The sequence below is a fragment of the Morus notabilis genome, unplaced genomic scaffold (assembly GCF_000414095.1).
Source record: "Morus notabilis unplaced genomic scaffold, ASM41409v2 Scaffold630, whole genome shotgun sequence".
Classification (NCBI taxonomy): Eukaryota; Viridiplantae; Streptophyta; class Magnoliopsida; order Rosales; family Moraceae; genus Morus; species Morus notabilis.
In genome coordinates, this window is record NW_010365305.1 from 457,793 (window position 1) to 474,999 (window position 17,207).

General features: G+C 30.5%; 1 protein-coding gene and 1 pseudogene across 1 annotated transcript; both read left to right on the forward strand.

Annotated features, from left to right (window-relative positions):
* The first annotated feature begins 11,495 nt into the window (after positions 1-11,495).
* Positions 11,496-12,324, forward strand: LOC21404097 (organ-specific protein P4). The gene is made up of 2 exons (XM_010107755.2): positions 11,496-11,573; positions 11,809-12,324. The coding sequence occupies exons 1-2, from the start codon at positions 11,520-11,522 to the stop codon at positions 12,118-12,120; spliced, it is 366 nt and encodes a 121-aa protein (XP_010106057.2). The 5' UTR covers positions 11,496-11,519; the 3' UTR covers positions 12,121-12,324.
* A 1,174-nt stretch (positions 12,325-13,498) lies between these two features.
* Positions 13,499-14,209, forward strand: LOC112093474 (annotated as a pseudogene).
* The last annotated feature ends 2,998 nt before the right edge of the window (positions 14,210-17,207 follow it).

The following is a 17,207-nucleotide window of genomic DNA, read 5'->3' on the forward strand; positions in this document are numbered from 1 at the left end:
TTAGAAAAGGTTGTTCTTATTGTTAATAAATGCTATTGATTCATGGTTGTCTTTTTCTGAGTTTCACCAGTATATAATTCTTATATACTGGTTTGTTACTCATCTATGTCATATGCCTATTTGTATCCAATATATACATATATATGTCATATCTTTTAATACCTATATGTTTTATTGATGCTAACTATATTCATTTATTGTTGTATTGTTGCTCAATACATTGATTTTTATTGTATTGCAAGTTTATCGTATTTTCTATAATGCTTAGAAAAGCCCCTTCTTATTGTCAGTAAATGTTAGTAACTTATAGTTGTGTTTTTTTTTTTATTTTCACCAGTATATAATTCTCATGTATTTGTTTATTATTCACTTATGTCATATGCATATTTGTATCCAATATATCTATATATGATATCTTTCATTTGTGTTTTAACACATTTTCTTTTTTTGGCCATTGTACTGCATTTTGGTTCATTTATTGCTCAGCCCTTTAAGCTTTGTACATTTCACCTGCCTTTGGTTGCTTGGTGTTTTTTGCTTAAGGCAGTGTTTGTGGCATTGCAGGTACGATTATTGACTTGCCTATACTCCTTTAATCTCCGTTGTTCATACTGAATCCTTTCACTACTTTTTTCTTTGTGTTATATTCATAAATAGTAATGACATATGCATTTTTTTTAGTACTTCTTTTATACACTTACCTATTTATGTAAAAACATATATATACTGCGGTAATGATGGTTATGGGCGATTTCAATGTGTTGAATTTTATATAATCTATCCAAGAGTTGCAGTCATTAATTTCATTCCATTTAAGATGTGATGTTGTTCATTTATCCCTACTAAAACTGTTTAGTCAACGTTATTTACTACAAACTTGGCATCTTCTCTTTCTTTTTTTTTCATGAATTACAGACCTCTTAATATTGTGCATTTACTGACAAAACATTACCCATTATCCAGTAAGTGCCTTTTATTGAACTTTGATTTCATCAAGTTCTATTTATTATATTTTATTAAGTTATTTCCGTATTTATCATATAATCCTGGTTTTCAGTGTACAAATGACGCTGGTCTTTTTATCTTAGATTTTCTTAGTAGCTCCAGATTGTATATCTAGTGTCTCTGTCTTAATTACTTTAAAACTTATTTTCTAAAATAATATTTCCTCTTTTATTTCCGCTTGGTTTCGTTTCCTTATACTTATTTCTGGGTTCTGTTTTTGTTCACACCCCTTGACAGATTCTCTCATGCCTTTGCTCTGTCTACTCTTTCTTCCTTATACGTACAGTTGTTGTGTTCATTCCTTCTTTTATGTTCTTCTTGTTTCATTCCTTTCTTTTCTGTTGACTTGGTAGCTCTTGGGCATATTTGCATATCTTACACAAGCCATTGGTTTTTTATCACATACGCATCAGAATTTGTATGGCAAATATGATATCTGAGTAATTTTTAGGCCTTTATGTAGTTACCGCTAATTTATAGCCAGGTAGCCATAAAATGGATATAACAATATAATTCAGTTAATTTGTCATACAATACTGACAATACTTAATATCTGAGCCACAATTACTATATAAAAATATTATAACATTTAGAATTTCTTAATTTTTTTTAATTTGGTCCTGTTAATTATTTATTGATCTATTATGCGATTTATATATATATATATATATATTATGATTAGATATTATGACAGAACATATTTAACCCTTTGTTCGTAGATGACACATGATGCTGAGCAAAAAGAAATACAAATATGAATTTATGTGTTTATATATAATTTCCTTCGACGTTTAATATATATAGTACTTTTATTTTATTTATTTATTTTGTATATTATATTTAGTCTCATTAATATTGTTGAATCACATTATTGTACATACAAGATTATTATATATGTGTTGATATTAATTTATTTACAATAAATTACAACTCTGAATAGACAACCCCATCTTTCATTAATTACAAAATCATATGAATTATTTATTGCCATTCGAACATATTGTCATTGTATAATGCAATAGTTAAACAACTCAATTGTTTACTTTCTTTCACATTTCTTTCAGTTACTTTAGATTATTTTTAACCCACATCTACTTATCGTCAGAATTTTTAGTCATCTTGCTGATTACTTATATATTTACGAATCCATATTAATATAGTTTTCTAAAATAAAAAATTAGTCAGACATTCATTAAATGTAGTCTTTATAATTTACCAAGAAATTCCATTATTACAATAAAACCTAATTAAATAATATAGCAATAAATCTATAGGATATGATTTCAAATAAAACTTAAGTTGGATTTAATAAACTTCTAATACTTTTAATATAAAATAAAATATCACATTATAGGCTTATTTTATTAACTTAAGAGTGACATTTTTTCTTTTTTTTTTAATTACTTAGATAATGTTATACTATGGTTAAGAGATGAATAAGACAGGAATTAAAAAGAAACGATCATGATCAAATCAACATGCGCATTGTGTAATCTCAGGAATGGATCTAGATTTTAATATCAATATTGATGAATGTTCGGATCAAATTAATCAAAGTGTTGATTCTAGATCAACAACAACATCTTGATCCAGATTTGATACAATGATGACATCCTTACAACACTCCGAGAATGCTGCATCTCATTCGCCAATATCGCAAAATCGTAATGGAAAACGTAATTCCCTTATCTACAATATCTATTAGGCTTAGGTAATTATAATTCCCTCATAATATTAATTTCTTACATATTTTTTCTATCATTGTTCTTAATTCCTTTTCATAGGTGTCAACAATGCATACATCGATCTTGGAGACTGTTGTTGCACCTGTTAATATTATGGTGCACTTTTTTGGTTCAATGAATGGATCAAAAATAATAACCCTCCTAAATTTAACTTATGTTGTAAAAATAGAAAAATTACTCTGCCCTTCATGAAAAAAAAAAAAAAACACCTCCTATACTAGACCAATTACTAAATTATTATGGGGGGCCAGGAAGTACACATTTTCATAAATATATTCAAATATATAACTCTATGTTTGCATTTACATCCTTGGGTGCTAATATAGAAACAAATACAAGAACTCCTGATGGTCCCTATATTTTCAAAATAATGGACAAATACATCATCTCATTAGATCTCTCTTACCAGTTAATAGCAATCTTCTAAGATTAGCACAATTATATATATGACACAGAAAATGAAGTTTAAAACTGAGTAACTTCACCTTCATTCAATGATCAATCAAGCGACTTAGTTAAGTTAATAACTGAAAATTTGATTAAGATGCTTGATAGTACAAATAAATTAGTTAAACTTTTTCGAACGATAAGAGATAGATATAAAGAGGATCAGATACAGTCTATGAAATTAAGACTTATAGGCAGAAGATACACAAATAGTAATCAATATGAATTACCTACTTCAAATGACATAGGTGCATTAATAGTCAGAGATATTGGTGATATGAAGAAGGGAGAGACATTATAATCCAGGATTGAGAAAATACCTTACAAAGAATTACAAAATTACATCCATGTTACATGGCTCTTCAATACCCTTTATTATTTCCATATAGAGAAGATGGTTATAAAACAGATTTAAAATATAATACAAACAACCCAAATAACAAATCCAAAAGGAAGAGAATTTCTATGAGAGAATTTTATTGCTATAAGCTACAAGAACACCAAATACAAGGCACTACTCTTTTTCGAAGCGGCAGATTATTTTAACATTACGTAGTCGATGCATATGCTTCTATAGAAGGAGATCGCTTAGATTATATAAAAAAAATCAAGAAAAATCTAAGATCTAACATTTATCAACGGATTCAAGATGCTATTACTAGAGGAAATATAGATGCACAAGCGATAGGAAAAAGAGTAATCCTTCCTTCTAGCCATGCAGGAAGTTCAAGATATATGATCCAAAATTATCAAGATGCTATGGCAATTTGCAGACAATGTGGAAATCCAAATTTATTTATAACATTCACATGTAATCCAAAATGGCCTGAAATTACTAGAGCATTAGCAAAAATCCTAGGACAAAAACCTGAAGATAGACTAGACATCATTACAAGAATTTTTAAAATGAAAGTAGATCACATTTTATCCATTATCAAAAATAAAAAAACATTTGGGACGGTTATAACAGGTCAGTCTATCTTCTCCAAACCCTTCTTTTTTCCCTATTACTTCTTTTGCTAAAAAAAATTGAAAAAAGAAAATTTCTTCTTAATTTTGTAGACTTATATGTCGTGGAGTTTCAAAAATGAGGCCTACCGCATCGTCATTTTCTGTTTTGGCTCCACGAAGATGAAAAATTGCATGAACCATCAGCAATAGACAAATACATTTCAGCAGAAATACCTCATCCTAACAATAACCCATTAGAATATAATGTCGTCGCTGAATTCATGATACATGGGCCATGTGGTATAATTAAACCCAGCTCCCCATGAATGAAAAATTCAGAATGCTCAAAAAGGTTTCCAAAACAATTACGAAATGAAACAATAATTGAAGAAATTGGATTCATTAATTACAAACGAAGAAATATAATTTTTTATGTTGAAAAAGAAAACATTAAATTAGACAACAGATTTGTTGTTCCTTATAATACGGAATTATGCTTGAAATTTCATGCTCATATCAATGTTGAAATTTATTCACAATCTATACTCATAAAATATTTATTTAAATATTTGACAAAAGGACCAGACAAAATAAGAGCAATCATAGAAAATAATATGAATACAAACAATAACAAACAATATTACCTATCACGAAGTAGACGAAATAAACAATTATATAAATTGTAGATACCTAACGCCATATGAAGCAATGTGGCGACTATATGAATTTCCAATACATCACATAAATCCAGCTGTTCAAAGATTATCTATACATTTGCCAAGAATGTAAAACATAATTATTCATTCTAATCAACGCCTAAATAATATAATGTGACAACCATATATATACAGAACAACTCTTACTGAATGGATGGAAACAAACAAACACGATATTAATGCCAGAAAGCTAACCTACATAGAATTTCTAACTAAATATGTTTAGAATAGCAAATATTAATATTGGTTTCCAAGACAAACAGGATATACAATTGGACGAACTTTTCATGTCTATCCCAGCTCTGGAGAATTATACTATCTAATACTATTACTGAATCACCAAAATGGAGCAACAAGTTATGAGGCTCTTAGAACAGTCAACAATGTAACATATCCAACAAGACAAGCAACATGCTATGCACTTGGTTTATTAGGAGATGACAAGGAATGGAGCGAATCAATAATAGAAGCCTCATTTTGGTCAACATCAACCCAATTACGATAATTATTTATCATGCTTCTATTATTTTGCAATGTAACAAATCCGACAAAGTTACTCAAAAAACATTGGAAGCTTATGACGGACGATATTTTACACAAACTCAGATCCTTATTTAACAATCCACATTTTCAAATACCTGAAGCCGAATTATATAACTTTGTATTATATGAATTTGAAAAATTTCTTAAATCTCAACTCATCAATTTTAACACATTTTAGTATACCTCTTCCTACTGGATCATTAATGGATGACCTAAATAATAAACTCTTAAGAGAAGAACTTAATTACAACACAGATAAATTAAAAATAGAAAATTTAAAATTGCTACATAATTTAAATCATGAACAATGATATATTTACGAACAAATTTTAGAATCATTATATCGTGGAAAAAATAACATTTTTTTATCTGTGGTCACGGCGGAACTAGCAAAACGTACTTATGGAATGCATTAATTACAAGAATTAGATCAAATAATGAGATAGTTCTTACCATTGCATCATCCGGGATAACATCAGTATTATTGCCTAAAGGAAGAACAACACATTCTAGATTTAAAATACCACTATCCATAGATAAATTTTCTACCTGTCACATTAAAAAGGAACTCAATTAGAAAAATTAATAGAAAAAACATCACTTATATTATGGGATGAAGCACCAATGACAAATAAATATTCTTTTGAAGCATTAGACAAGACACTTCAAAATTTAAGAAATAACTATCATCATCCATTTGGTGGAATAACAGTTGTCCTAGGAGGTGATTTTTGATAAATTTTACCAGTTATTCCCATAGGAACAAAAGAGGACATAATAAATGTAACTATAAATAATTCTTATCTATGGCCACATTTTTGAATTCTAACATTGACGAAAAATATGAGATTAAAACATCACAATGACACAAGTGAAGAAGTAAAAGAACTTATAGCCATTTCAAACTAGATATTAAGCGTTGGAGATGGTACCGATGAAGGAATAAAAGATATAGAAAATGAAGATGTTACATGGATAAAAATACTAGAAAAATATATATTACATTATCAATCAAATCCAATTGAAAAAATTTCAACATCAATCTATGACAATTTCAATAACAATTTTAGTAACATTGAATATTTAAAACAACGAGCAATAGTAACCCCAAAAAATAAAATAGCAGACGATATCAATAATTATCTACTATCTTTGGTCCCAACAGAATTAAAATCTTATTATAGTTATGATACAATTGTATCTTCATCTGGAAACATAGATGAACTTAATTTCTGATATCGTGAAGAATTTCTACACAGCCTTGAATTTAATAGAATACCACCATATTAACTAAACCTTAAACTCGAAACTCCTATAATATTATTAAGAAATCTAAATCAATCCATCAGATTGTGTAATGAAACAAGACTTATCATTACACAATTAACAAGTAAAATTATGGAAGGACAAATTATAAACTCAAATGATATTACTTAAACAGTCTATATACCAAGAATATAAATGATCATACATGAATCTAAATGGCCATTTACATTAAAAAGAAGCAATTTCCCGTCAAAACTTGTTATGCAATGACAATAAATAAAAGCCAAGGAAAATCATTGAATAAAATTAGATTATATCTAGAAAGGGAAATTTTTACACATGGACAATTATATGTAGCTTTATCACGAGAGACAAACCCAAAAGGATTGCATATACTAATTCACGAATCAATTAATAAATATCCAAATCATGTAAAAAAACATTATCTATAAAGAAATTCTACACAATATCAAATAAGACATACATATTATAGTTTCTTTTATATAGCAAAAGTATTTTATCATCAATAAAATTAAAACATATCCATCATCGTAATGCACCATTTATTATATAATTAAAATCTTTTATTATAAACATACTAAAAACATATCCAATAAAATTATTCCTTTACTTATTAAACAATTATTTCTTTTCTTTAACAGTTAAACAAAATGACAACACCAATCCATGCACTGAAACCAAATGAAATTTATGAAAGAATTAGGGCAAGAATTTTCAGATTATGGACAAACAATGATCTGACGACAGGACGTTTAATCAGCCTCGATTGTCTCTTAGTCGATGAAGAGGTAACAATTCTCGCAAATATTACATTATATTATTTTTGATCTAACATTAAATACTATAAAATAAATAACATTTTTATTTTTGTCACTCGCAGCATGAAGCAATCCAGGGATCAATTCAGGCACGTGACTCAGACACTATTTCTGAAAAAAATCCAATTGGACAATATATATGACATCAGCAACTTTTTTGTTTGTGAGAACAAACCAACATACAAAGTTGTACCACACAATGTAATGCTATAATTCGCACGTGCAATATCTTTTACCCCAGTTACAGACGAACCATTGCCCATTCCATTTCATAGGTTTTACTTCGTTGAATTCGACCAACTCCAACACATAATCGAAACAACAGAATTCTTAAGTGGTAATGTCAATCACTCTTTATGATTAAAGAAACATTTATTAATTTAACAATATATTCTTAACATTTTTTATTCATTTGCATACAGATGTGATAGCTATCTAGCAGGAGTGCAAATACTCGAGCAAGCAAGTGTTGCCAGAAGTTCAACAACGCGGCGCACCATAATGATCCAAAATATAAGGTAAATAAGTTCTACAAAAATTCTATTTTGACCATATGGAGAAAACATATAATTACAAAAAACCAAAATTTTTTGCAATACTTAACAGATTTTTACATCAATCTTTTTCTTTTATTTTGTCTTTCCAACAGGAATGAACAACTCCAAGTTACATTATGGGGATACAAAGCCGATCAATTTGATGAAAATGTTATAAAATTGATGCAAGGACCAGTTGTAGCAGTTTTTACATCAATGTTGGTTAAGCAATATTTAGGTATTTTCTCAGCAATTCAAAACAATATTTTTATATAGACATAAAATACTTAGATATATGTATAACAAAGCACTAATCAACTTATTATAAATTTTTCAGGCAATGCATATGTCTCAAGTACAACGGCAACAACTTTCTACATTGATCCAGATATACCAAAAATAAAAACACTAAAAACAAGGTAACTAAAATAATCAACAAAGTCTGAAAACAAAAAATTCTTTTACTACTTCTTTATTTAATTTCTTTTAACTTTACATGTACAGATTTGCCCACCAAAATCAACAAATTGAATTCCCAATCGCATCAGCAACACAAGCACCATCCATCGAAGAACAAAGGATAGCAAATAGAAAAACAATCAATGAATTAAAATTGCTACAACAAGAAATTAATCAAGTCAGTACTATACGGTTTCACATTCTTTTTACTTTAAAACTACACTATTTAGGATGACAATTTATTCTTAATTATAAAGGACCTAAAATTTACGGTGAAAGCTACAATAATTGAATTCTTAGGAAGCCAATGATGGTACTGTAATTCATGTCCTAAATGTTATCAACAATTAAGAGAAGTAGGAAGCGGTTGGTGGTGTAATAGTCACGGGCATATAAAAACAACGCCATCCCCATGGTAATCAAAATTAAAAATTATTTATTATAAAAATCTATGTACCTTCCTTAATTATTATAAATAATGTTTCATACATACAATCTATTACTATATAAAATATAGGTACAAATTAATCACAAAAATCGAGGACCGTACCAGAAATATGGATGTAACTATATTTGGCAGAGCAGCACAGGCCCTCATCAAGAAACCATGCTTCACTCTAACAATAGATGAAGGCTTTACAGATCGGTTCACAATCCCACCAATTATCAACCAATTGAGAGGGCAAATAAAAATCTTCCAAATATACTTCCAACAAATAGGAGGATAGATAAATACAATCGCACTGAAGATATTTGAAGACACTCAACCTGTAATATCATCACCACAAACATCTCCCACAGAAATACCAACAACAAGGTAAAATATTTTTACTAATTTATATCAATTGTATATAGAAGACAATATCTACTATTTCAAATATATATTTAAATAATATTCTATTGTTTCAGCCCTAAAGCAGAAACACAACCATTAGTGCTACCACCAATTGAACCACAGACACCAATCCCAAAAGAATCAGCTATAAGGTAAAATATATCGACTTATTTATTTTACTCATCAATAAAAAAATAATAACTGCAATTTTACACATATATATGTTAATAACATTTTCCTATTTTCAATTCTCACTCAAAAGAAACACAGCAGCTAAGAAAACGTCCAAGAACCAGGTAACACAACCATACTTAAATTGAAATATTTTTAATCTTCAAAATTATCAATGCTAATTTCTCAAAAATTTATGTTTTGCAGCTAAGAAAGAGCCAGGGAAATAAAAAGAAGAAATCAAACTATATATATACATATACCTGTAAACTCAAACACATTGTATATATGTACATATACATTGTAAATAACTTTTTATAACAACATCATTGTAAATAACATTGTAAATAACTTTTCATATATAGACATATATATATATATATATATAAATACATTACCATAAAAATTGTCGATTCTTTCTATATCACAACATTATCACCTGCTACAACGCGCGGGCATAAGGCTAGTTATTTCTCTATTAAAATATAAAAATAATTAATATGCAAATAATTCAACTTATAATTTGAGTTGAACTAATTAAAAATATATTTTAAAGAGAAACAATAAAAATAGCAAGTATTAAAGTAAAAACTTTTAAGCAAAAGGTTGAAGAACAATTTATATATAAGCATGCAACCAAGAAGTTGAAGGACAAAAAATAATATATAATGAGAAACAATATAAATACAATATTTAAAAAAGAACAAAAACAAAAGAACAAGCAAGTAAAAACATGCAAGCAACAGGTTGAAGAACAATTTATGTATCAGCATGCAAGCAAGGAGTTGAAGAACACAAAATAAAATACTCATAAACATAATTGAGAAAAAAAATATCTTAAACGGAAAATTTTAGAAAAAGAATTTTATAAGCAACACTAAAATAAAAAATTAAAAAAAAACCAAAAATAAAACACTCTTTAAAGGGAAAATTTTAGGAAAAAGAATTTTATAAGCAACGTGAAAATAAAATGAAAGAGAGAGAGAGAGAGAGAGAGAGAGAGAGAGAGAGAGAGAGAGAGAGAGAGAGAGAGAGAGAGAGAGAAAAAAAAAAAAAAGAGAGAAAATTTTAGAAAAAGAATTTTATAAGCAACACTAAAATAAAAAATTAAAAAAAAACCAAAAATAAAACACTCTTTAAAGGGAAAATTTTAGGAAAAAGAATTTTATAAGCAACGTGAAAATAAAATGAAAGAGAGAGAGAGAGAGAGAGAGAGAGAGAGAGAGAGAGAGAGAGAGAGAAAACCAATAAATAGTGCAAAAAAATAACAAAAATAATAAGAAAAAGAGAATAATGGAAATTGAAAAAAAAAAAAAAGAAAAGAAAAGAAAGCTAGCAAGCAAATAGTTGAAGTACAAAATTTCATACCTCGAGATATAGATAAAAAAAGGAAAAAAGTAAAGCTTGAAAACCAAAAAAAACTTAAAAAATAAGAAGAAAAAAAGCACAAAAATTTAAAATACAATTAAAGAAATGAGAAAGGAAAAAAAAAACTGAAAAATACAATTTATAAAAGGTTTAAAACAAGCAAGTAAAATAAATAAATTAAAAAAAAAAGAAAGCTTGAAAGAAAAAAAAAAGTGAAAGCAAGCAAACAAAGAGTTGAAGTACCAAAGTTAGAAAGAGGTATCCCCTCTTCTTATCTATAGAATGAAATGATATAAAATGCAATCTTTTGCAAGGAAAGACAAAACAAAAAATCATTGTGGATCTGACTTTCTTTTTGTGTCATGCACTTAAACTTGTTAGCTGTAAAGAGATTTTTCTAATATCTTTGTTTTTTTTTTTCCTCTGAAGGAAAAGTTTTATGAAAGTGATCCCCACTGGCCTATTTTCTGGCCCACGGGATGAATTGTGCAAGAAATCAAATACAAGTTTTAATTCAGATGATTTAATACTAACTAGCCGCCAGGTGATCATATATTATTTTGATATTATTATCTATAAATAGCACGAGCCTACTAAACAAAGAAACCAAAAACCTCACTTAATAGGTTGTAGGCATCATGAAATCTTCTAATTTTGCCGTTTTTGCTCTCCTTCTTGCATTTCTTCTAGCAGTAAGCATTTTTGCCAATGTCTTATACGTACCATTATATATAGTAGCGGTTTAAATATAATGCATGCAATGAAGTTGGCTTTGCGAAACCCAACAAAGACTTATATTATATATGCATGATTTTTCAAGTTTCTTATATAGTACGAAGTCTACTTTTATTAGTAGTCCACTTAATATGACTTGTAATGTGTCAAAACATTTTCTCTTATAGTAATTTTCTCTGTTGTATGGTGCAGTTTGCTAGTACTTCAGAATCAAGAAAAGATGCAGAAGGAGAATACTGGAGAAATGTGATGAAAGATCAACCAATGCCAAAGGAAATTCAAGGGCTTATTGTTCATGATCATTTGGAGTCGGCACCGAAGAATTCGAATGAGAAAGCCGACTGTCATGGAACTCATGATCAGAATTCCTTCACTGATGACTTTGAACCAACACCAAACGTCTCAGCTTATCCTGATGATATTGACGCCAAACAAGCAGGAACATCCTTTAAATTTGCTAAAGATTTGGAGCCGGGTCCACAAGCTTCTAAATATAGCGAGTGACGGATCCAAAAATAATATTCAAATCCATGATCATAGTGATCATTTCTACGCTAATGATCTCAAACAGTCATGTATTAATTAAAGTTTAAATAAGCTGTTTGAGAAGCGCCTTGTGAAAAAAAAATGTTGGTTTTATATGATACTTGTGATGTTTATCTATGAATATCTTGATACATATTATAAGTACGGTATGTCATGCGTGGACCGTGGTAATGATAATTAATTCCTCTCTTTCTCATGTTTGAGTCCATTTTGGAATTGGACTAGATGAAAAATATAACGCATTTACCCTCAAATTATTTCTTTGAGGCACTAAAAATCATTTTCTTGACTTTTGACCTCAATTAAAATGTTGATCAGATTAGGGATATTATTCAATTTAACAGATAAATTGACCGATATTGAGAAAGTTCACTGATCGAGCAATTCCACATCAACACTGACTCCTGTCGATTGAAAAATCAAACTTTCTGATAACTTTGGGATTCGGTAAATTGATTATGCATGGGACGGTGGTGGAAGTCCGAAGCTGATGCCAACTAACTCTTGTTAAATTTATACATTTATTTATGTATGTATTGCAACAAAAGGTCTATAATTTTGCAAGTGTGATGGGAGAAAGGGAGGCTGAGACTCATCATGCCTGGGAGGGTAAGCATAAGGGAAACTGAGAAGTTGTGGCGCTTGCTCTAAATGGCCGTGCAAAATCACCAGCTATCTCCCTGGAGCTGACAAACAATTAGTTGACCAAATATCGCAAGAATGGTGCTGTGTGACGGTTACGATGGATCGTCTCAGGAGTTAACCTTTCAAATCTGCTTGGAGCAACAAGTATTGTGAAGTTAAGTCAAAAAGACGACTTTGTTTTTGCGTTATGTGATTGTTGGATCAATTTTTTAACTTTTGCATACTCCAACCATGCCAAAATGATTCGTGTGCAAGTCATCCATTAATTCATGTTTTCAATTTTTTTTTTTTTTTAAAAGTTCAGAACATCTATGATGTTTTGTGTGAATGTAGTCCTTTCATGTCAGTGCAATTTAGACAAATTCACTCTATAAGTAAGAAATCAGTGTCAAAATAAATTATAAAAAAAATGAAAATCCCGCCATTTCTTACGGCCGTATATAGTGATTTTCTTCCACGTTTGACATAAAAGGTTTATAGTCACATTTCTTAACTAAATGGGGAGACTCGTCCCAAGCCAAATCTCATACTCAAATTATTTATTAAAGTAAAAGTGAACATTGCAATTAAAGGAACACTAAATATTGTCAAAAAACAATAAATAAAAAATAAATAAAAAGGAACACTGCAACAAAATTATTCCCGGTTGAAACGATAAGAAGACCTGCCATATGTCTATAATGCAATATGATGCTTGCCAATTTAGGAAGCAGCGAGGACAAGTATCTTGTCAAGCAAGTGGTGGTATAGATGGGCTATGCTTCCAAATCTTGATTTGACTTCATTATCTTTCTGTTTTGGATTTAAACAGAGAACGGAGCACTATAAGCTTGTGAGTGTCATAGATCAGGTTCTCTTGCTTCACTTCGGCCCAATACACAAGTTTAAGCTATTTGAAGCAATGTTGTTCATAGTTGATAGTGCCATGGAGCATTGTTGTTCATCTTACAAGAGGCTTTATCAAGGACATTTCTTGTATAAATTACAGGGAACTAGGCGACTACTACAGGATGCCATCTTGTTTGTTTTATTGCCAAAGTTTGATTTACTTGCGGTTTTCTTATTGTTCTCTCAAACCTCCTTCATCATTTAAAGGTTTCAGTAACTTGAAGAGTCTTGATCTTTTACATGTAAACTTGGCCCAAGACGTCCTTGAAAATCTGGTTTCTCGCTGCCCGGTACTTGAAACACTTAAGCTGAGGGATGCAAGGGTAAGCCCCGTGGATGGTTTTTTTGTTTTTTGTTTTTTTTTTTGTTTTTTTTCATTGACGGACTTCCAATTAGCTATGGTTTACTACGCAGCTGTTCTTCATTTTTCACAACCCAGAGCTTCAGATCATATCAATGCTAATGATCAGTCACTTTTTTTTTTAATGCACACTTTCAGGAGAATTATGTTTAGTGGAACAACAAAAACTCATATGTGCGTGGAGCCGGGGCCCGTGGGCCGGCCCAGGCCCATCCTGACACAGTGACGGGTCGGGATGGCACGGCCCGTCACTGTTCAAGGCACGGCCCCTCTCATAAATATTGGCGGGCTGAACTGGGCCAACATATATCAGTCTATGGGCCAGCCCGGCATGACCCATAAAAAATCATGGGCTAAGCCGGGCTGGGTCGGCCCTTCTAGGCCCATGATGGGCCGGCTCAGCCTGGCCCGTCTAGGCCTATAATGGGCCGGCCCAGCCTAGCCTATCTAGGCCCATAATATCTTTATGTTTTTTTTTTTAGTAAGTTTGTAAATATCTTATGTATAATTATCCTGATTGTACTTTTTTTTTTCTTATTAAGGTTTTGTCTCACTGGATTTTCCTTAAAAAGATTTTTATTCAATGAGGTAATCGTAAATAAAATATCCATTTTCATATTTCCATTTACTATTCAAAAATTAAAAATTAAAAATTACATGCTTAGATGGGCTGACCCATCTAAACCTATTATGGGCCAAGATGGGCCTTGAGTGAGCTAGCCCATTCAAGGCCCATGGCATAGCCCATCTTGGTCTGCGGCACGGCCCAACCTGACCCACGTAAAATTGGCCCGTGGTTTGGGCTGGGTCGAGGTCCTTCTTATACAGGCCGACCCACAAAATTAGTGGGTTGGGCCAGCCTGGCCCACGGCTCGCGTGGGTCTAAGGAGAACGGGCTAGGCTGGACCCAGCTGGCCCATTCTTGCATCTCTATTTGTGCGGTGCCAAAATCTACCACATTTATATTAGTTTTTTTTTAGTACGAGTTTAGATTTTTTGTTTTTTTTTGCGAGCTAAACGATAAGAAAAGTTACACGTGACTTGAACGATAGCAAACTTTTAGTAGACAAGTGATACGTTTGCATTTGGAATTGATTTTTGTCTATTTTTAAAAATGTTTTTATACATCTTTTGAGGCATGAAAATGAAAACGATTTGCAAATCGTATTTGTTTAGCAAATCTTTTGAAAACAAAAATGAAAATAAAAAACAGTGAGAATGATTTTTATAAATGAATTAAAAAACGCTTGAAAGTTATTATTAACAATGTTATAATATATTAATTAATAATTATAACCAAACATAATTTCACTTGTTTATTATACTCAAAATAATCTCTTAAAAAACTAACCAAACGCAATTTCAAAATCAATCACAAAATAATTCTCAAAACAATCTCATTTTTACTTTTATATTAAAAATAAAATCATTTTGAAAACGTTACCAAACGGTCCGATATTTTCATCTTGAACTTCACTTTATTATATTATATATACTAAAGGAAATGCAAAAGTTACTGTGCATTGTACAGTGTCAATCTAATTTTGCCCCTTGAGTGTGCAATGTTCGTTTTGCCCATTTTCTCCCATTCGTCATTCTTTTTCTCCACAGGGACTTTTAAGTCTTTTCCAGCCTATGCTGTGATTGTACATTTATACCCTTACCTTTTTTTACATTTATCCTTTTCTACGCAGGGGCTTTTGGGTCTTTTTCTACCATATGGTCTGAGTGTACACTTTTGTCCTCAATTTTTATTTCTTTATTTATTCTTATATTTACTAATTTATATCAATTATTAATAAAATCAACATTTATTATTTTGAATAGATATCTTAACAATATTTTATTATTTTAGTTATGAACTAAAGACAACATACCCACCCCAAAAACTCTCAAAAACCAAGTAATATAACTACTTCTAAATCTATTAATTTACACTGCGGGCTCATTCAGTTCGCTGATTCGAGTTAAGATATGATTTTATATGAGAGCTTTTTACTGTAATAAAAAAGTTAGATGTGACTCTTTGTGAGAGTTTTTTACTGCAGCAAAACTCAAATTTTAAACTCAAATCGGTGAAATGAACGATGCCTACATATACTTAAAGATTTTCAACATCTTTAATTATTACTATTATTTTTTAAAAAATTTGTATTTTTGCAGTTAAAAAGAAAAATAAAAGTTATAGTACATTGTAAAAAACTTTTAACTAAAATATTATATAAATATATCTATATATATGTATATATAAACTAAGCTGTTATTATAAAATTCTTAACTTTTTATATAATACAATAGTATTTTTCACAATAATGCGGGAGTTTTTAACTAGTTAATTCTAAAAAGAAAAAACTAAAAATGACAAGACATGCGGCACGCTTTTACACTGGAAAATTACGCTCCCTTTTTTCTCAAGGAGAAAAAGGTAAATTGCACGGGTCGTCCTTTTTAACTCTCAAATTATTTAAAATGGTGTCATGTAATTTTTTTCGTCTATTGCGTCAAAATATAACGGCGTAGTATATGTGATCTATAATGTGGCTCATCTTTTGGGGTATATGTGTAAATCACATGTCTAGGCACATTTTATATTCTCTCTCTGGTTCTGCCTCGCCTGCTGGGCAATTTTGAATCTTTTCTGGTTTTGTTTGGATTGTTTCTGTGTGGAGGAATGGCTAATGAAGGAGAGAAAAGCAATGGGATATGCGCAGAGAAATATGGCTGGGATGCGCAGAGAAAAGCAAAAGCTTCCACGGCTCATGGTTTTAACGGACAGGTTCATGTTCCATTAAATTTAGGTCCTCATCATCTACCACTTCCAATACCACCATCCTTTCTAGCTTCAATGGGATATGCGCAGAGAAATATGGCTGGGATGGTTCCCACAAATATTCCCTTGATCGAGAATCCATGGGGTGCAAATATGCAATTTCCACGAGGTGTTGTTCCATCGCATTTGACCCATTACTTCCCCGGCAAGGGATTGACCTCTTGTAGATTTACTGATGCCAGCTAGATATTTATTTCTGATAGCTTAGTTCATTCAACATGTATATATATAGCTGATAAACCAGAGAAAGTGTATTCGAGAAGGTTCAATAAGAATAACTTTTCTCTCCCTCAGGTCCAGAAGATCCTGTGGAACCTGCTA